The sequence below is a fragment of the Garra rufa genome, chromosome 20, assembly GCF_049309525.1.
Source record: "Garra rufa chromosome 20, GarRuf1.0, whole genome shotgun sequence".
Lineage (NCBI taxonomy): Eukaryota > Metazoa > Chordata > Actinopteri > Cypriniformes > Cyprinidae > Garra > Garra rufa.
The window spans coordinates 17740714-17762885 of NC_133380.1; the positions used below are offsets into that span (position 1 = coordinate 17740714).

General features: G+C 35.2%; 1 protein-coding gene across 4 annotated transcripts in view; it reads left to right on the forward strand.

Moving 5' to 3' along the window:
• Positions 1–22172, forward strand: part of plekhg5a (pleckstrin homology domain containing, family G (with RhoGef domain) member 5a) — a 54758-nt gene that overhangs the window by 13907 nt on the left and 18679 nt on the right. For 2 of the 4 annotated variants that reach the window (XM_073825343.1, XM_073825342.1), the window contains exons 3-8: positions 11933–12074; positions 12245–12344; positions 13322–13382; positions 13566–13657; positions 13750–13886; positions 14275–14435. In XM_073825343.1, coding sequence (XP_073681444.1) covers positions 11933–12074; positions 12245–12344; positions 13322–13382; positions 13566–13657; positions 13750–13886; positions 14275–14435 — 693 coding nt within the window. Of the gene's footprint in view, positions 1–7605; positions 7748–11932; positions 12075–12244; positions 12345–13321; positions 13383–13565; positions 13658–13749; positions 13887–14274; positions 14436–17002; positions 17617–22172 lie in introns of those variants that run through there. The other 2 variants (XM_073825344.1, XM_073825345.1) reach the window with 2 other exon arrangements.

A 22172-nucleotide genomic window follows, 5' to 3' on the forward strand; every position in this document is an offset into this window, starting at 1 on the left:
GAATTCTGAGGGAAAAAAGTGAGAATTGCCAGATGCAAACTCAGAATTCTGAGGGAAAAAAGTGAGAATTGCCAAATGCAAACTAAGAATTCTGAGGGAAAAAGGTGAGAATTGCCAGATGCAAACTCAGAATTCTGAGGAATGTGAACTCAGAATTCTGAGGATGGAAAAGTCAGAATTGGCAAATGTAAACAGAATTCTGAGGGAAAAAAGTGAGAATTGCCAGATGCAAACTCAGAATTCTGAGGGAAAAAAGTGAGAATTGCCAAATGCAAACTAAGAATTCTGAGGGAAAAAGGTGAGTATTGCCAGATGTTAACTAAGAATTCTGAGGGAAAAAAGTGAGAATTGCCAGATGCAAACTCAGAATTCTGAGGGAAAAAAGTGAGAATTGCCAGATGCAAACTAAGAATTCTGAGGGAAAAAAGTGAGAATTGCCAGATGTAAACTAGGAATTCTGAGGGAAAAAAGTGAGAATTGCCAGATGCAAACTCAGAATTCTGAGGGAAAAAAGTGAGAATTGCCAGATGTAAACTAGGAATTCTGAGGGAAAAAAGTGAGAATTGCCAGATGCAAACTCAGAATTCTGAGGGAAAAAAGTGAGAATTGCCAAATGCAAACTAAGAATTCTGAGGGAAAAAGGTGAGAATTGCCAGATGCAAACTCAGAATTCTGAGGAATGTGAACTCAGAATTCTGAGGATGGAAAAGTCAGAATTGGCAAATGTAAACAGAATTCTGAGGGAAAAAAGTGAGAATTGCCAGATGCAAACTCAGAATTCTGAGGGAAAAAAGTGAGAATTGCCAAATGCAAACTAAGAATTCTGAGGGAAAAAGGTGAGAATTGCCAGATGTTAACTAAGAATTCTGAGGGAAAAAAGTGAGAATTGCCAGGTGCAAACTCAGAATTCTGAGGGAAAAAAGTGAGAATTGCCAAATGCAAACTCAGAATTCTGAGGGAAAAAATTGAGAATTGCCAGATGTTAACTCAGAATTCTGAATTGCCAGATGCAAACTAAGAATTCTGAGGGAAAAAAGTGAGAATTGCCAAATGCAAACTAAGAATTCTGAGGGAAAAAAGTGAGAATTGCCAGATGTTAACTCAGAATTCTGAGTGGAAGAAAGTCGGAATTTGCAGATTTGAACTCAGAATTCTGAGGATGGAAAAGTCAGAATTGGCAGATGTAAAGAGAATTCTGAGGGGAAAAAAGACAAAATTGCCAGATGTAAACTCAATATTCTGAGGGGGAAAAAAATCAGAATTGCCAGATTTTAACTCAGAATTCTGAGGGAAAAAAGTCAGAATTGCTAAATGTAAACTCAGAATTGGATGAAAGTAAGTCAGAATTTTGAGTTCAATGACTCATTTTTTTCCAAATATAGTTTATTTCTTGTAATTCTGAGTAATATATAGTGCCAGGTTTAATAAATAATTAATTGGATTCGTTACAAATTCATTCCACACGAAACCAACACAGAATAGGATCTGTAATATGTTAGTACAGTGTTAGAGTGTGTAAGTGTATGCATATGTGTATATGCATTGATAATTTATGTGTGTGTGCATTTGCATGCTTGTGTGCACATGTAAATGTGTGTGTGAAAAAGTTGCGAAATAGGCTGACCGTCCTCATCCCTTACACAAACACAGACTAAACAGTCACCGCACTATAATAAACACAGACATTAGCAGCTGACTGTAATTTGTGTTGTGAAAGATGAATGTGCTGCTTACAAAGACACTAAGCTGGAGCTGGACAGAGTATTATAGGTAAGCAGATGGGATAATGGTGTCTTTCAGACATGTTCTTCTTTAAAACGCCAGAACGTCGCCCTTTCACAGGGCTGTCAATGTCTTGGCTTCAAAGACTTGATTTCAGTTAGAAAAGTAGGTTAATTGCTTTTCAGTGTTCAATAATATATTTAATCTGCTGGCTTGAGGTTAACCTGGCATTCCGTCGCAATGGATTTTCCTCACAAAGTAATTTTAAAGACATCAAGAAGCTCACAACCATGAAATGAGCTTATTAAATTGATCGTTCACCCAAAAATGAAAATTGTCATCAATTATTCATGTTCTTCCAATCTCTAAAACTTCCTTTCTTCTGAGAAATATGGTTTTGAACTTTTTGTACATACTGTACAATAAAAGTCAACGGGGTCCAAACAGCATTGAACATTGTTCATAATATTTTTTTAGTGTTATTTTCCCATAGCAGGTTCTCAAACTCGTTTACAGCCATTAATATGATTGAAAGGATTATTTCAACTTCTGCAGCAGGTCTGTGCTTTGTCTCTTGTCACTGCTTTACATCTCACTATGTGTTGCCTAACAGCTGAGTGTGGGAAGAGCCTGAACTCACATCTGTTGCACAGCAGTCTCAGGAGATGCCCACATTCAAAACTTTATGTGCTGTCTGAAATATTTCAAGGACAAAAGATGTGAACAGTGGAGTAAATCAGTGTTCATGCAGGGTTTTGAATTGTGAAGCCTCATTACTGCTTTCTACCACCAGATGGAGCAATAATACTCAGCCACTATGAACATTTCTACTGCGTGTTTGGCTACGTAACCATATTTCAAGGAGAAATTTGGGTAACACTTTATTTGGATGGTTCCTGAGAGTTTGAAACTCTCAGTACTTAATTTAGTAGCTCTCTACTTAATTTTGTTTATTTTCTTCCTTTCCTTCTTTTATGTTAAAGGTGTGTAAATATTTTACATTTTATTATTATTATTATTATTTTTACCGTTGAAACATATAAACACTGCTTGTCTGAGTTGCTGTCAAAATATTTTTTCTGTTTGTTTTAAAATCTTGACCAACCCTGCTGGACAACATTGACTTAACCAATGGTGTTAAGGCAAGAGTTTGGGGGTGGGGCTATCTGTTTCCCTGGCCAGTGTAAGGCATATTTCGTATGAGAGGTAAATAAAAAAAAAATTAAATAAAATCCATATTTTTGAGCTTCCATTTAATTAGATTTAATTAAAGTTTAATTTTTTTATTTAAAATTAATTTACAATTAATGCAGTAATTATAGATATTCATATGTCAGTAGGAAGTTAGAATAGATTTTATGTGCAGTATCATTTTAATCTTTTGTATTTTCTTCCTTTTCTTTTATGTTAAAGGTATGTAATTATTTCGATTTTAAAATACACTCATATAATATCTTTTAATTATAGGTAATACCTTTGTAGGTTGATTTCTTGAAACATAAACGCTGCTTGTCTGAGGCGCTTTCAAAACATTTTGTTTTAAACAGTTTGTTTTAAAATCCTGACCAACCCTGCCCGGCAACATTGGCTTAACCAATGGTGTGAAGCCAAGAGTTTGCGGGCGGCTATTTATTTCCCTGACCAATGAAAGACATGAGGAGTGTTTTGGGAAACTCTTTGGAAACAGTCAGTGTTTACAATACTGTGTACAGCACTAATAGAGGTAGAAATGACACAATTTAGCTTTAAATACTTCTTATACTAATAGTTGTACTACTTCTCCCAGTGGTACTGAAATCGGATCAAATGTGAAAACAACTTATATTACCTCTCATATTTTATATGAGAGGTGATTAAAATGATTAAATAAAATACATATTTTAAACTTGAATTTAATTCGATTTAATTAAAGTTAATTTTTTTATTTAAAATTAAATGACAAATATTGTAATACATTTTTTACAATTAAATTACAATTAATGAAATAATTATTAATATAGCTATTGATATTTCTGTACGAAATTAGACTAAATTTTATGTCATTTTAATCTTCTGTATTGTCTTCCTTTTCTTTTATGATAAAGGTGTGTAATTGTTTCAATTTTAAAACACTCCAATTTCATGCTTTTATCTCTTACTTATAGCTAATACCTTTGTAGGTGGATTTCTCAAAACATAAACACTAAGGTACTATCAAAACATTTTTCTGTTTATTTAAAAATCCTGACCAACTCTGCCCGGCAACATTGGCTTAACCAATCGTGTTAAGCCAAAAGTTTAGGGGGCGGGGCTATCTGTTCCCCTGACCAATATTAGGCATTAGGAGTTTTTTGTGAAACCCTTTGGAAACAGTCATTGTTTACAATACTGTTTTGCAGCACTAATAGAGGTAGAAGTGAAACAATTTACCTTTAAATACTTCTAAGTTGTACTACAACTTCTCTCGGTGGTACTGACATTGGACCAAGTGTGAAAACAACCTATATTACCTCATATTTCATGCTGTACCAGCTGTCAGCACAAAGATCTCTAATTCTCTCCTTCTTGTTTGCTCTGTTTTGCCAAATACAGCTCTCCACTCTCATTCACTCCTTTAAAGGAGCCCTCTGATGTTACCAAGGGAGAATTAAGACTCTGGTTGAACAAAGAGGTCACAATGCATGACCCCTAAGGAGTAAAATTACAGTCATTTTTTTAGCTCTGCATCAGGTATCGGAACCTTCCTTGCCCCAGGCGTATTCATGTATAATGACGACATGTTTTGAAATAAAGCCAAATGTCAGTTGTTTTGATGAGAGCATAGGATCATCTAAATCTGAATGTAGTATCTAAAGAATAGAGCAGGAAAAGGTTTCATTTAAAATAATTATATAACATTGATATCTTATATTGCTACATATCTTATAAAACATAGATTTATACGGTGCAATGTGATGCCCTGATTAACCCAGGACATTTTTCAAATGCTTGAGTACTTCCCATCATTCACTGAGGGAAAAACAGTGAGATCACACTTGTACACATCCCAGTCCTCATAAGGGAAAACCGAGAGACGTAGCCACAGGAAGTTGTTGTGGATTCAGAGTTGAGTAAAAACAGGAAATGGACACAAGAGTGACGTTTAACTGTTGGAAACGTCCTTCATGATGACACTTCTGTCTCCCCATGTTTCTGAGAGATTGCTGTCTCTGGGGTATGTTTAACTTGACCTGTCACATCCTTTGTTTATTTTTTTATAGTCTTGTTTTTCAGTGATGGCATGTTATAAAAGATTTTGAGTTTGGTATGTTTGCTTGTCGTTTTATCATTCTAAGGTTTTTTTGAGACGGTCTTTTATGAACAAGGACATTATTAGGCCTTACATCAGCCTGCTATAAAAAGCACAGACAAAGAAAGAGAGGAAGGATGGAGAGAGTAAAAGAAAGGGGGTTTTGATACTGTAATATTCTGAATTTCGTAATAGTAAGCTCAGCCGAAGGCTTCAAAGACTCTGTTTTTATGTAGGATATCCTGACACCACATGACCCAGTCCCCTGCAGGGGTGTACTCTGGGAAGAGTCTGAAGCAGGAGAGAGAGTTGGTGTAGATTGACTGTAAGAGAGAAATTACTAAGACTAAGGAAAAAGGTCAGAGACACAGGTTGTTTATATATTACGTCACTGTATTTACTCATCATTTAAAGGGATAAAAACACAAATTAAGATATTTTTGATGAAATCCGAGAGCTTTCTGACCCTGCATAGACAGCAAAGCAACTACCACATTCAAGGCCCAGAAAGATAGTAAGGTCATCGTTAAAATGGTCCTTGTGACATCAGTGGTTCAGCTGTGCGCAAAGACATTTTTTTCTCTTCCTTGTCAGTCTTCGAAGTGTGTTCACAAGAGTACCATGACAAAGCCTTTTGAAATCATCAGACATGTTTACGAAGAATGTTTTATGTACACGTTGCATCTTCCTCTGATTGAAAACAATGCACAGCGCAAAGGTGCAAATGCTCACTGATGCTTCAGAAGGAAAAACGATGCATTAAGAGCTGGGGGTGTAAACTTTTGAACAGAATGAGGATGTGTACATTTTTCTTATTTTGCCTAAATAGCATATTTTTTCATTTAGTACTGCCCTTATGAAGCTACAGAAGATAATTACATGTTCCCCAGAAGACAAAGTAAGTTAAATTTACCCCGATCTTCAAATTTGAAAAGTTTTCACCCCCTGGCTCTTAATGCATTGTTTTTCCTTCAGGAGCATCAGTGAGCGTTTGAACCTTCTGTAATAGTTGCATGTGAGTCTCTCAGTTGTCCTCAGTGTGAAAAGATGGATCTCAAAATCATACAGTCATTGTTGGAAAGGGTTCAAATACAGAAAAATGCTGAAAAACCAAGGAATCTGTAAGACCTAAAGGCCTTTTCTGAAGAACAGCAGGCAGTTTAACTTTTCAGGACAAACAAGGGACTCATGAACAACTATAATTAAAAAAACAGCTGTGGATTTTTTAAGTAACAACATGGTATTAAGAATAAAGTGTATGTAAACTTTTGAACGGGTCATTTTTATAAATTCAACTATCATTTTCTCTTGTGGACTATGTCTTTTATGTGAAATATCTTATTCAGGTCAGTACTAAATGCAAAATAAAACATGCATCTTATTGGTAAAATAATGAACATTTTGCAGATTCTGCAAGGTGTATGTAAACTTTTGACCTCAACTGTATTTTAAAAAGTAGTGTATTCTTGTGATATCAGCAAAGCTTTTTTTTTTTCAAATGATCCTTTACAAAATGATTCCAATATGTGACCCTGGACCACAAAACCAGTCTTAAGTCGCTGGGGTATATTTGTAGCAATAGCCAAAAATACATTGTATGGGTCAAAATTATTGATTTTTCTTTTATGCCAAAAATCATTAGGAAATTAAGTAAAGATCATGTTCCATGAAGATTTTTTGTAAAATTCCTACTGTAAATGTATCGAAATGTAATTTTTGATAAGTAATATGCATTGTTAAGAACCTAATTTGGACAACTTTAAAGGTGATTTTCTCAGTATTTTGATTTTTTTGCACCCTCAGATTCCAGATTTTCAAATAGATGTATCTCGGCCAAATATTGTCCTATCCTAACAAACCATACATCAATAGAAAGCTTATTTACTGAGCTTTCATATTATATACATCTCAGTTTTGTAAAATTTAACCTTATGACTGGTTTTGTGGTCCAGGGTCACATATATTGATTTGGTTTCCTAATATTATTTATGCTGAAAATAGTTTTGTGTATTTTACAAAATCTTTACTTCTCAAAAAGTGAAATTAACTTTTTTAGCTGGTAATCCATTGTTTTCCCCAGTGACAGGAGCTGTACTTGTATATCTGTCACCAACATGGCCGCCGAGTGGATTGATTTGCATTAAAGGGACCAGACAGACACAACTAGTGCGATAATCTCAAAGCAGACAGATTTTAGGATTACTATACCAATATATTGGCCTATCACTAACATTACACACGCATGCATCTTTCTAAATACTGCAGCTGGCAGCTGATATAAGGTATGTTTAATCTGTGGATAGTAAATGACAGAAGTAAAAATGAGAACAGGCAATGAAAGACAAGTGAGGCAGAGTTTTGTGTGTTTGTTTTTTGTATGGGTGGTTGGACAACTGTTTGCGAACGGCAAAATCAGTAGGAGCGGGTGTGGCTGGAAAACCACAACTGCTCTTACACCCTCTTTTAGATCTATCAGTCGGTACACACAGCTGCTCTATCTGAATCACCTACATCACACACACACACAGACTCTGAGCTGTTCAGAAGCAGCCAGTAAGAGAGGAAGGAAGCAAGGGAATTGGAAAAGGGGAGAGAGGGAGAGCAAGAGAGGGGGGCGCTGGGCGCTCAAAGCATCGAGTTGTCCCGAGACTCTACATCGCTCTCTGCCATTCTCACAGACCGCCGAGAAGCCGTCACTTCAGGGGAGAGAGACACAGGCTGACGTGCACACACTCATGCGTGTGACACCGGCATCAGGTGTGTGTCATGAATGCGTTATTGTATGTTATTTCACGGCGGCAGCTGAGGTTTTATGGTTGTTATTAAAAAGTCTCTGAGCTGCATGAAGTGCTGCGTTTTTTTTTACCACAGATGTGTGAAAGGTCTCCGATAAATGAGGCATAGCCAAACTGATGACAGAGTTAGCGCTCTCTCTCTCGCTCTTAGAGCGGACTAAAGTCTGTGTGCTTTTCTTCAATGGCTTTTTGTTTAGAGTCACAGACTCAGTGTTGTGCTTTATTGTTTGGTGGTCATTTTAATCACTTTTCTTCTTACGGTGACCTTTAAATATGGGCGTACACTGGTGTGTGATTGTTTGAGGTCTGTTCAGGTTGTGATAACTGTGATACCTTTTTTTTCAGTCCTATCTAGGCCTTTTGTAAATGTCGGCACAAGATAATCACAAGCTGATTTTATTAACATGGCCCTCTGGGTCATGTGGGGCAAAAACTAAAGATGGATTTTGTACTCACAAGGCCTTGTAAACCTTACTGTGCTGTCTTTAGACAAAAGATGGTAATGTAAGATGTTAGTGTTTGGTTTTTAGTCAATTTTTGGAAAATATTATCTGTGTTTTATTTACTCAAACAACTTGAGATGCATAGTTAGTGTATTAGCAGATGATCTGATGTACAGTATTCATGGATGTTAAATATATATTTATCATCCATAAATACAGTAGATCAGGGCATAAAAGTCAACTATTAGTGTATATACACAGTCAAACCAAAATTTATTCAGACACCTTTAACATTTTTCAAATTATCACAGTTTATTCACTATAGTTTAGAAAATGGTAATACAATATGACAAGAACTCAGAATTAAACTGTTTCAGAACAAATTTATCTTGATAATGTCAAATAACTTGTATGTAATAGATTACAATCAACCAAAATTTCTGACAGCTGTTAGTATGAAAATATTTACACAACTATCAATACTTATGCTTAATTTTTTTCAGTCTGTGGTGTAAAAGGGTCACATTAGCAATGAAAGAAAAACACTTAAGCAAAACTGAATAATTTTTGGTTCCAAATTCTTATTTATTTTACTGGTAGTCAACTGTATGAAGAATTTGTGGGTATAATATGTCAGTTTGCTTTGTTTTGCTATCCTCACTAGTAAAAAATATCAAAAATTATATCTGCTGTGTGAATAATTTTTGGTTTGACTGTACTAAGTTGCTTTGTATAAAAACATCTGCTAAATGACAACATGTAAATGTGTGTGTATATATTGTATGTATATAATATATCTAGAAATACCTTTTTAAAGCTGGAAATTCTATTCATTAAAGAATCCTAAAAAAATGCAGCAGCTCAGCTGTTTTCAACAATCAAAATAATACGAAAAATTAATGGCGATGCATTTTTCATTTGTTTTTTTTTCGTGTTTTTCCATCAAACTTGTGTGTGTGTGTAAGCATAAGAAATACTTACATGGCTTTTGATTTTATATTGCACATGAAGATGCAGAAATGGCTGCTGGGTTAATGTTATTCATCTTGACTTCAAAACATACTAATTTCACAGTGTTATCTTAATTTTAAGTATAATTAAAACAAATACAACAAACTCAAACAAAAGAAACAAAAGCCATTGTTTTAGCTTTCGAAGCGCTTCGCCTAACGCTTCTCATGGCTTTCACAAGAAATTTCCCTCACTTTAATTCATCGCAAATGCATTTCAAGTAAGAAGACAAAGGAAAAATAGAGGCAAAAAAAGTTCCAGGTAGGATAAAGTAACAGTTTGGCTTGGCAGTAGTTCCTCTTAGCCTTATTTAGCCTGAAATTTTTACTTACGAGCAGCAATCTGGTTTTCTTTGTTCCCAGCTGGAAGCTATATCGATAAAAAAAATACATATATAATTGATCATGAATGCAGGTCCTCGATTATTTTTCAATGTGTGGTTTTTGCGATTATGTAACCCCTAGAATCTGCCCGTTTTCCTGTTGCTTGTCTCCAATTGTTTGTTAGGATTTGCTGGCACATGCTTTCTGTCTTTGCTTACTCACTTCTTGTGGTTTTCGCTCAGAAAGTGCTCAGGCGCTTCGTCACTACTTCAGCATCTAGGAGACACGCTTGTTTTGGCACCTTCAGAAGGTTTAGCTTGAATATATTTCATTTTGAATTTGTTTGAGAAGCAGCTGTTTGACAAGTAGACTTAAAGAGAAAAATCGCCACTTTTTATATGGTGGCTCAGTTTTTTGCTTGGTTTTCGGTCTGCTTCTGTTCTGAAGCATATTAAGAGAACAATAGAAGGAAGCACACAACCAGGAGGTCCTAATCCCTCTTTCTTTTTCTATCTTTCCACACTTTATTTCCTGCTGTTGTTGGCCTTACAACTTGTCTCTCAAATGGCCTTGTGTAGGACGCTGCTGTAAACTGATGGTATGTTGAGCTTTATGCTAACGTAATGTTGCATAATAGCACAGCAGACAGTTTCTGAACTTTTTATGTCGCAGTGGTTGTTTAAATGGTTTCGTTTTTGTTGAACAGATTGGTACTTTTTTCTTCTTTTATATTGAAGGTCAAGTTCTGGAAATATTTTACCATGCCATCATGATTTATTTTTGATACTTTTCAATTGTTTTTAATGTATACATTTTGTGTAACCCTTATCTTAGACCAAGGCTTTTTTAAGATATGGAAATAATCAAACTAAAAAATATTGATTGTTTCATTTTTAAATAACTTATTAAACTGAGCTGTATTGACACATGTGCTCTCACACACAATGATTTTTTTTATGGCAATGGAGCTTCCAGTACATAGACACAAATGAAACTGTGGAACACAATAATAAAAATTGATAATAATAATATAAAATGTATAAAATTGGATTATATCAGTTTTATGCAAATTTTCACTGCCACTCAAATTTTTTTCCATTAATAAATTGTAATTAAAAAATAAAATACTTTTTTAAACATTTAAGGACTTGAGGTGAAATATGATACATTTATTGTTTGGAGACAAAAATAGATAAATATCACTTTTAAACAATATTTTGTTATTGTGTCATTTCCAATGATTTTTTTTTTTGTATATACAATTTGTAATGTTTTTTTAAAGATTTTTTAAATGTTTTTAAAGAATTGTCTTCTGCTTACCAAGCCTGCATTTATTTGATAAAATACAACAAAATCAGTAATATTGTGAAATATTTGTACTATTTAAAATAACTGCTTTTTATATGAATATTTTTAAAAAATGTAATTTATTCCTGTGATCAAAGCTAAATTTTCAGCATCATTACTCCAGTCTTAAGTGTCAAATGATCCTTCAGAAATCATTCTAATATGCTGATTTGCTGTTCAAGAAACCTTTTATATTGTTATTATCAATATTTAAAACAGATGAAACCTGTTTTTTTATTCTTTGATGAATAGAAAGATCCAAAGCTTTTGTGTGTGTATGTATATATATATATATATATATATATATATATATATATATATATATATATATGTATATGTATTTTTTTTTTTTTTTAATTATGGAAATTTAGCAATACTTTTATTTAGCAAGGATGCTTTAAATTGATCAAAATTGATTCTATTTCAGATAAATGTTGTTCTTCTGAACTTTCATCAAAGAAAGCTATTTTTAACATAATAATAACAATAATGTTTTTTTAGCAGCAAATCAGAATATTAGAATGATTTCTGAAGGATCATGTGACTGGAGTAATGATGCTAAAAATTTAGCCTTTAAATCACAGAAATAAATTACATTTTCAAATATATTCAAATAGAAAGTTATTTTAAATAATAAAAATATTTTAAAAAAATCTTACTGTAATCTTGCTGTACTTTGGATGAAATAAATGCAGGATTGGTGAGCAGAAGAGACTTAAAAAAAAAAAAAAAAAATCCTACTGTTCCAAAACTTTTGACTGGTAGTGTTCACTGTTGGAAATTGTTAGAGGACAAATTAAATAAGCTAATGAGAGTGTGAATATTGCTTTAAGAAGGTTTATTTTCATTCTTCAAAGCCAGAAGTGCCCATATTTTTAAAAAAAAAGGCCCATCAGTGTCAAATTTGGCGAAAAAAATTGGGTTTGGGTCATATTGCCAAAAAGACAATTATGTACACGCAGTTGGATTTCACACTGCTGTGTTTTCAAATATGACAATATTGCTTTATGATTTATGCCTCAGGTGTGTCACCACCCGTCGTGTCAGGACCTTATAGACGGCAGCCCTCTGCACCTCTGTGAGTCATGTGACTCAAACTGCCATCCCGTCGCCCGTGACGGCATGCTCTTTGACAGGCACCCGCGGTTTGACCTGCAACCACAAGGTAAAGCTCTCTCTCAACCTATTAGTTGTTTCAGCAATTTTGAACAATGAAAATAAATGTCAGCCATCCTCAAGACGACCATGACACTTAGCACGAAATGTATGAAGGTTAATTATTATTACCAGCTTCTGGCAGGATGTTAATGTTGCCTCACTTCCTCTCTCCCACAGGTTCCATCCTGGCCCGGAACGTGTCCACTCGTTCCTGTCCGCCTCGCACCGGTCCCCCCTCAGACATGGAGGACGGAGAGGATGGATACTCTGACCTAGGGTCAGTACTTTTCACATTTCACATTCATCCCTTCATTATTACATCCATAATGGGCACACGCTTGGGTTTCGCTAATGTTTCTTATAATGAAAGAGGAAGTCTGTGTACTTTCCAGTGTCGTCATCCACTAGGGAATATCTGGGATGGGACTATCTTTTCCTTTTTTGATGGTCAAACTGCTTTAGGAAATGGAAAAATGAAAAGGAGAGTGTAAATCTGACCTCTTGAGCTTGAACGAATTGGCAACCTTATAAATGAATGGGTACAAACTGTGTTTCTGGCAGGCTTCCTGAAACAATGCGAGTTACGCAATTAATTCGATTTGAAAGGCTAAGTAGCTTTAGCTTACACGTCTGAAATTTGCTCGTTACGCTCACAAGGGAATTTAACTAAGACTGCATTATGACTACTAAATTAGTTTTGTACGCAAGTCACTAAAACAAATATGCCAATACGGTACAAATAGGAGACTGGGACCCACTAGAAGACATAAGTCTGAAGAATGGCTTAAAATGATATGAATAAGCTGAAACCTTTAGATGTAAGCTGAAATCATATTTCTTGACATGGAAAGTTGTGACAATTAATAGCATTATTTAAATTCATGTTAAATCTTTAAATCTGATAAATATGTATTTTTTAAAAATTAAATAGATTGTCAAGTTCCCAAAAAAATCAAGCAGAAATTGCTGTTTCTGTCCAAAAACATAAATAAAAAACTGTAATAAAACCAGGAAAGTGTACATTTTTGTAAAATTCAGTTTACTACTTGTTTTCTGTGGATGACAGTAGTACGTTGTCCTGCTTTTTAAAACAAACAAGGTTCAATATGATTAATTTACATAAAATGTGGGTGGTTTGTGCTGAAAAGAAAGACAATGACTTACCTGTGCTTGGTTAAAATGAATTATGGTTAGTGAAAAAGACACCAAGGCATTCCTTGTAGGTTCAGTCATTCCTTGTTTGTTTTTCCTCAGGGATCGCAGGAGTGGAGGAATGAAACTGGTTAAAAAGAAGACCAGACGCCGACACACAGATGTAAGAGAAGAATTCGAGTTCTGATTTTTATTTAGTCTTTGTGCTGCTTTTTTGTCTCAAACTAATGGTTTAATTTTGCAGGCATTTCTTTGTCTGAAAACGTAATCATAGTTTGCATTCGTGATAACTAATAGCTTGTTTTCCTGAGGCATGAGCTGATCGATCCATTCTTCACTCCTGCAGGACCCCAGCAAGGAGTGCTTTACTCTGAAGTTTGACCTAAATATTGACGTCAGCATGGAGATCGTCCCAGCTGTGAAGAAGAAAACCTTGAGGTGATTTTGTGTTTGAACCCCTAGGTGGTGCAATAAACAAATCAATGCAGTTAGAAACAATGGTTAGCTGATCTGTAAGCTTTGTGTTTCAGAGAAGTCCTGGGAGCCGTATTTGAAAGAAAAGGCATTGAGCTGTCACGGGTCAACCTGTTCCTAGATCAGTCCAATACCCCACTTTCACTGGGATTTGAAGCCTACCGCTTCGGTGGCCACTACCTCAGAGTACGAGGTAATGCCCTGCTAACTTCTAAGCACTTACTGTGAAATCAACAGACTGGAGTCTGTCTATATTGGCTAGCAGTCAAATTCAAAACAGATGTATCTCAGAACTCATGTAAATATTAGAGCATTGATTACAGTATCTCTTGGCTCATCTTCTTTATGTGCAAATAGAGATTTGTATGCAGATACAGATGAATAGTAATATATAAAGAGAGAAGCAAAAGACATTATATTGATATTGTTTTTTAGAACGTGTACTGGTCTTCCAGCCAGAAATTATGTTAAATAATTCTTTGGGTAAATTCTGTGTTATTTATCAACAGAAGAATTTATCAGAAATTGGATCAATTCATGTCATAAACTGTGTGTGTGTGTGTGTGTGTGTGTGTGTGCAGCTCGACCAGGAGAGGAGCTGAAGGTGGAGAGGTGTGTGAAAGACCCCCGTTCTCTTAGTCTGCCCATCATGAGGTCCTCCAGCACACATAATTCCTCTATTGACCGAACTGAGCATGGCTCTCTGGGACGCCGAGAGGCGGCAGACCTTCTAGTTGGCCTGGTAGGTCACTCTCTCTATATAGGGGACACTGGGGCTAGTTGTCACAAGAGCTTTGTCTTTTGTTACATGAATTGTTTTGTTTCTTTTATTGGTTAGATTTTTATTGAAAAGCCTTAATAAGGCTTTACAATGTTTTCAAAGAACGCTATTTTATTTCTTGGGCATTACTTCTTGTTAAAAAAAGAATCTCTTATGTTCATCAGGGCTGCATTTACTTGATTGAAAGCACAGTAAAAACAGCAATATTGTGACATATTATTAAAATTTAAATTAAAGTTTCAAAATGTAGTTTATTCCTGTCACAACAAAGCTAAATTTTCATCAGCCATTACTGCAGTCTTCAGTGTCACATGATCCTTCAGAAATCATTCGAATATGCTGATGTGGTGCTCGAGAAACATTTCTTCTTATTATTAATGTTGAAAACTAGGGAAGCGTGTTTCAGCCACTGAATAAAGAATAAAAAAAGGCATTGCAAATTTACATCTCGCAATTCTGACTTTTTTTTCTTAGAATTTCAGTTTATTTCTCGCTATTGCTAGTTTATATCCTGCAATTCTGAGTTTTTTTCTCACAATTGCATGTTATAAAGTCAGAACTGCAAGATATAAACTCACAATTCAAACTTCTCAGAATTGCGAGTTTATATCTTGCAATTCTGACTATATAACACGCAATTGTGAGTTTATATCACAGTTCTGGAAAAAACTCAGAATTGCGAGATATAAACTCGCAATTCTGACTTTTTTCTCAGAATTGTGTTTGTATCTCGCAATAAAAAATTTTTTCTCAAAATTGTGAGTTTATATCTTGAAATTCTGACTTTATAACACGCAATTCAAATGTTTTAACTTGCAATTGCGAGTTTATATCACAATTCTGAGAAAAAAGTCAAAATTGCAAGATATAAACTAGCAATTGCGAGATACAGACAAAATTCTGAAAAAAGTTAGAATTTCGAGTTTATATCTCACAATTGCTAATTTATATCTTGCAATTCTAACTTTTTTTCTCAGAATTGTAATATAAACTCGCAGTTGCGAGAAACAAACTTTATATCACAATTCTGAGGAAAAGAAAGTCAGAATTGCAATATATAAACTAGCAACTGCGAGAAACAAACTCAAAAATTCTGAGAAAAAAACTCACAGAATTGTGACTTTATATTTATATCATGCAGTTCTGAGGAAAAAGGTCAGAATTGCGAGAGAAAAGTAGCAATTACATTTTTTGTTTTTTATTCAGTGGCGGAAACAGGCTTCCATAGAAAACAGTTGTGCTGCTTGATGAAAAGAAAGTTTATTTCCATTTTTACATTTTTTTTTGAACATTATAAAAGTCTTGTTGCTTTTGATGAATTCAAATGAATAAAAAAAAATAAAATAAAAGAGTGTATGTACTTAAACAGTAGAATACTTTCACAAAATAACCTATCCTTAAGAAATAGTATCTGAAGTAAACAAGGTGACAACACTCTCTCCTTTTTATTTGTCACGCTCTTGTTCATTCTAGCATTTCCATCACATTCATTTACCTTTCCTTCATCTTTTTTACTGTTCTTGTAAGAGTGTATAGTATATGATTTTTCTCATCTAAAACCTGGCAATTCCATTCATTGTGCAATCATGATTTGCAGACAATTACAGTAAATGTTGTTTCCAAAGTCAATGTTTTTAAGTACTTACCACAAACCCTGTGAATGACTAAATCATTGTTTTTATGACAACGTTGCATTGCCACCCGTCACTTATTCCAGCCTGCCCATTTTTAGGATCATACAGTATCAGAGACACGTTTAGGGTTGAGTTTGTTTGAATACAGGGATGTGTCTCGGAAATCCTGATAGCGCCACCAAATGACTCGACTTCCACATAAGCAGCATGTGCCAGCCTGAATATTCAAGCTCAAAATCAAACAAAGAAACCTTCCCGATAAAGTAAACACATTTCACATTTCAATCCTGTGAAATTTCGAATGTGTTTTTAGGCCTGTGCTGAAATCAGCCACCTCCAGTTTCCACGGAGCATTTGCATACGGTATCAAACAGGAGCAAAGTTCAAAGCTCAAGAGATTTAATTTCCTTGTGACTGTCCAAAAGTTCTGTCTGCTTCATCAGCAGTTTAGTGGAGCACAAGGTTAACCAGTTTCACCCGGGATGTCCCTGATGGAAAATCCTGTGGAATTATTTGGAAAGATTGGCTCCTTGTTGTAAACAACCTCATTTTTTCCCAAGAGGAAATAGACAAAAACTTCCCGTAAATTATTATCACTTTTTTTGGAGGGGTTGAGGTTCTGAAACTCAGCAAACTGTATCTGTCCTCATTCAGTCCTCATACATACTGATCTTGTTTCAGCTTGGATTGATGTGATTAATAACGACAAGTGCATTTTGCTCTAAAGAAATAGTAATCATGTGTGCTAACCTGTTAGGCTTACATAACTAGCCATAAAAGTGATTGTCAAGCCATCGAGAATTGATAAGATAGAGTCATACAGCCTGTTAATGTCATCTGGGGAGGCAACGGTGTGTGTCATCTGAGAGAAAGACGGCACACAGCAGAACAGACCGGCCAGGAAGAGTGGCTGGACGCTTTCGCTCCACCTTCCATCAGCACGGGCACCGAGGTCAAAGGTCGAACCAGAAGACTAACGCACAAGCAGAGAAGATAGAGACACACGTGGAACAACACAGGAGGATAGAGAAGAAAAAGAAGAGCAAGTTAAACTTTGAGTGCAGTCATCATCCATAATGTTTCTTTTTTCAACCATGACTCAAAACTAAAGGAAATTTGAAGAAGACTAAATCATTCTCAAGGTGTCTTTATAACGGATCTACTGGAACTACATCCAGATCTTTACGTCTTACATCATCTTGCATGCTAGAGAAACCTGTGCCAGCATAAAAATGCTGAATTTTCGTCAGAGGACATGGAATGTGCCCAACATGTCAACATTACCAGAGGCTCCAGGTGGAATGCTGATCCACTACAGTCCTCTGAATGAGCTTCCCCGGATTCATGCCCACAGGCCTCGTACTACGGGGCTGGTGGCCGCCCGCGTACAGCGCTTTGAAACCGGAGACACGCCACCTCTGAGCCCCGTGCTTGTGGTCACACCATCCCCTCTTAACACCCCTAACAGTGCCACATATCCACCGGGAGATATCAAACAAGGGATCAAGGTATTTCTGCATTATGTGGGTTTAATATCAGACTGAAATCCTTAAAGTTCAGGAGAATATTGCGGTTTATTTTCATTAAAAATCTCAGGTACTATAGAAATAGCCAATTAAAGGGTCATTAAGTTATATGTATTATTATCTTTTATTATGTTTTATTATGTATTACTATTATCTCAAAAGTTTGGGATCAGTAAGATTTTCTATGTTTTTTAAAGAGTTCTTATATGCTCATCAACTGCATTTATTTGATTAAAAATACAGAAGAAAATGTTATATTGTGAAAGATTATTACAGTTTAAAATAATGATGTTCAATATTAATAAAATTTAAAATATAATTTATTCCTGTGATGCAAAGCTGAATTTTTATCAGTCATTACGTCAGTTTTACGTGTCACATGATTCCTCAGAATCATTCTTTTCTAACAATATAAGTCTTTGCTATCACTTTTTATCAGTTTAACACATCCTTGGTGAATAAAAGTATTAATTTCTTTCGAAAAAAGAAAGCATAAACATTTACTGACCGCAAAACTTTAGATGGTAGTTTATATTGTTACAATCGATTTCTGTTTTTAAATAAACACTGTTCTTTTCAACTTTTTTTTAATTTATTAAATGATCACAGAATGATCACAAAATATTAAGCAGTACAGCATTCCGACATTGATAATAAATCGGTATATTAGAATGATTTCTGAAGACTCATGCTAAGACTGGAGTTATGATGCTGAAAATTCAGATTTGTATCACAGGAATAAATTACATTTTAAAATACATTCACATAGAAAACAGTTATTTTAAATTATAATAATATTTTACAATATTACAGTTTTTCTGTATTTTTGATTTCAAATTAATGCAGCCTTGATGAGCATAAGAAATGTCTTTAAAAAACATTAAAAATCACATAGATAGATTAAGATTAATATAAAATGTACAATGTTCTAATTCCCTTTTTTATAATAAGGTCATTATCGCTTGTGGGAAACAGAAACTTAAACTATCTCTCGTTATCTTTATGCAGTGTAATATGATTAGAGGCGTGTTACTTCATGGGGAAATCTGGGTAAATGTGTAACTATGTACAGGAGAACCTGTAAAGTTTAACGCCTTTGCTGGCCTAAGTGTTTCTTTATTTCTGTATGTAGATGACAAAGAGCTCAGCTGGGTTTGTACCCATCGTGTTTTCCTTACCTGATCTCAGTGATGGTTTTGGACTTCAGAGAGACTCTTGGTAAAATGCAAATGAGGCCGTTATGCAAATTGTGCAGGCACCTAATTAGTCACAGTCACTTAAGTTACCTTTGGATTTGTCCCAAAGTGAAGAATTGTGTGCTGTGTGCCTCAGAAGACAGGACTCCAAATGTGTTTATATTCACAGCGCATTTTTAACACTTATTGGATCGTGTGTTCAGCCCTCACAAGTTGTTTTTCTATTTTAAATTCAAAGTGTATGTTAAAGGGGACATCGGATGGGAAATTCACTTTAACATGGTGTTTGCATATACATGTGTCTTTACATTTTATACATAAAAATCTATTCACTCCTTTTTTAAATCTCCAGAAAACCTAATCAGTCTCAATTACCAAGCCCACGATCACTGACAAATCAGCAATTTGTACGCTGTCCACCATTTTCTCTACACTGGATGTAAAAGTGAGTCACTGAGGACTAGGGAAGCCCTAGACTGGTTCGACTAGTTCTGGTCGACTAGTAGTCATTAATTTTAAGCATTATTCAACTATTAATCAAACATATATAATAAACAATATATAATTAAGCAATAAGGTACGAGAGGCCGTGCTGTATCGTAAATAAATCACGGCTGAAGGGCGTTGTTAGGCACGACGCGAAGCGGAGTGCCTGCAACCCCTTCAGCCGTGATTTATTCACAATACAGCACGGCCTCAAGTACCTTATTGCTTTTATAAAACAGTTACCACACAATAAAAATATTAAAATCAAAAATATATATTAATTTATATATATTAAGTTGTATGTTTTCATAAAGTAAAATCATTAACTGCCTTCCGCTGTAAAAAGTAGTCCCTAACTGCTGCAGCTGTGTTTACGTTGCTAAGGGTGGTTGCTAAGGGGGTTCAATGATACACAAAACCGTTGAGTGAAGCGGTCATAGCAGTGCCGTATCATGAATACGACACAGCTGCTGACCAATCAGAATTGAGGAATGGAACTAACCGTTTTATAATTCATAATAATGAGCTGTTAATTGTCTGCGTAGCCTAATAAGCGCTCAAGCGCATGTAAAAAATAAAAAATAACAAAATGGCAGAAAGCGCATTCTGTTTGCTTTAATTATTTTACAAAAGCGCATGTTTCGTATTCAGCTTTCACACTTTGTGCATACACTTGAGTAGTGCCCATTTTTATAGCTTAACATTAAATTGTGCTGCCAAATTACTACTACTTACATATTTAAGATGATAAGCCATATTTGAGGTCGATGAATGATAGGTGAGCGTTTGGATGCGTGACTAATCCTGTGGATTTTTTTTTCTGTGACTAAGCGACTGATAAAATTTGGGTTGACCAAGCCAACTTTCATGAACTATCCATTAGTCAACTATTAGGGGGCAGCCCTACTGAGGACACAGTGGATTAGTTTTGTTTTTGATAGTAAAGTGCCACCAAATACACAAAAAATGGAAGAGGGGGTGGGGTGAGGAGTAACTCATTATCATTTAAAGAGCCATCCACTGAAATAGCTCGCTGTGAACAGAGCTGTTTATGAATTTTAACCAAAGTATGTTGCAGACATTTCATGAAAACCCTAAAGAATCAAACTTGTGGAAAATGGGTATCCAATGTCCCCTTTAAAATACTTTTTAACAGTTCACACAAAAATTACAATTCTGTGATCGTTCACTCACCCATCATGCCGTTCCAGATCTGTATGACTTTTTTTTTCTTCTGTGGAACACAAAATAAGATTTTTTTGCCAAATGTTAAACTGTTTTGTCTATACACAACTGTTTTTTTCTTTATTGACATCAAAAGTTGCATGAATAACCTTTAACATCCACTGAACCTTTCCATTGCACACAGTTTTTTTTATAGTGTAAAAAGGTTCTTTTGATTATTAAAATGTTCTTCACACTAAGAAAAATCGTTCTTTTAAGAACTGTTCGCTGAACAGCTTTTTGGGAAGCCATAAATGGTTCTTCTATGGCAATGCTGGGAAAATCCCCTTTTGGAACCTTTATTTTAAAGAGTGTAGATAGAAAAGCAATGGGGTCCAAAACAACATCAAACCCCATTTTTATCATGACAACTCTTGGATATGACAGTGTTAATATATTTGTGACCCTGAACCACAAAACCAGTCATAAGGGTCTTCTTTTTAATTGAGATGTATACATCACCTGAAAGCTCAATAAATGAGCTCACCAATGATGTGTTAGGATAGGAAAATATTTTGCCGAGATACAACTACTTAAAAATCTGAAATCTGAGGGTGCAAAAAATTGAAATATTGAGGTATTAAAATTAAATTAAAAATTAAGTTTTGATATATTTATGGTAGGAAATTTACAAAATATCTGCATGAACATGAATCCTACTGAACATCCTAATGAAAATCAATAATTTTGACCCATACAATGTATTGTTGGCTATTGCTACAAATATACCCATGCTATTTATGATGGTTCAAGGTAACATTGGTTCTTGGCGGAATAGATCTGCTATGCTGCTGAATTGCTGATGTTGTTGGTTATTGCTGCTGTAAAGCAAGTACAGGAACTTACTACTGCCAGTACATTCACAGATAGGTTGCTGTGAGTATTTAAGACATACTGCTGCACAAGTAGCACATTTAATAATCCATAGCAGATCTATACAGGTGGACCTGGGGAGGTGGGGGTTTCAGATTAACTCTGAAAGTGTGCTGCGAAATGCTCTAGTGAATGCTAACCATCCATTTAAATGTAAAGCAGCAAGCTTATTAGCTGTGTATGCAACATGAACCAATCAGCTTGTGGCAAGTAGTTTAATGCTGTTAATGTCATTAACATTTGCGTTAAGGACCCACATTTGCGTCTTTGTTGTTTCACAATAGTCATCCAGGTTTGGAATAATGTGAGGGTAAGTCCATTTTTGGATTAAATATCCTTTTAATATGCAGTAACAACTGAAGTAAGCTATTTATAGGTTTATAGGTATCCTAAGTGTAATCACTGAGATGCTGTTTAAACATCCTGACTAGCCTGATATGCCAACATTGGTTTAACCATTGACCAATTTGTCCTACCAAACTGATAGTGTAAATATATATTTCATTATTTTGCAATCCATACTGTTTTATAAACTGCATGGCATCTTTGCCACATACATCAAGCAGCCGTATGATGCTCAGCATCAATATTCCTTATCTCCATCCGCATTCACAGCAGATGTGCAATAAACCCTGTTTTGCAGTCAGCTCATGTCACTCGTTCAATGCTGCTGATTTTAAAGCGAGCCGCTGCTAGGAACGGTTGTTTGAGGTAGCTGAGGTAGCAGAAGGAGCTCCTCCTCCCCTGCTCCTTTCCCCT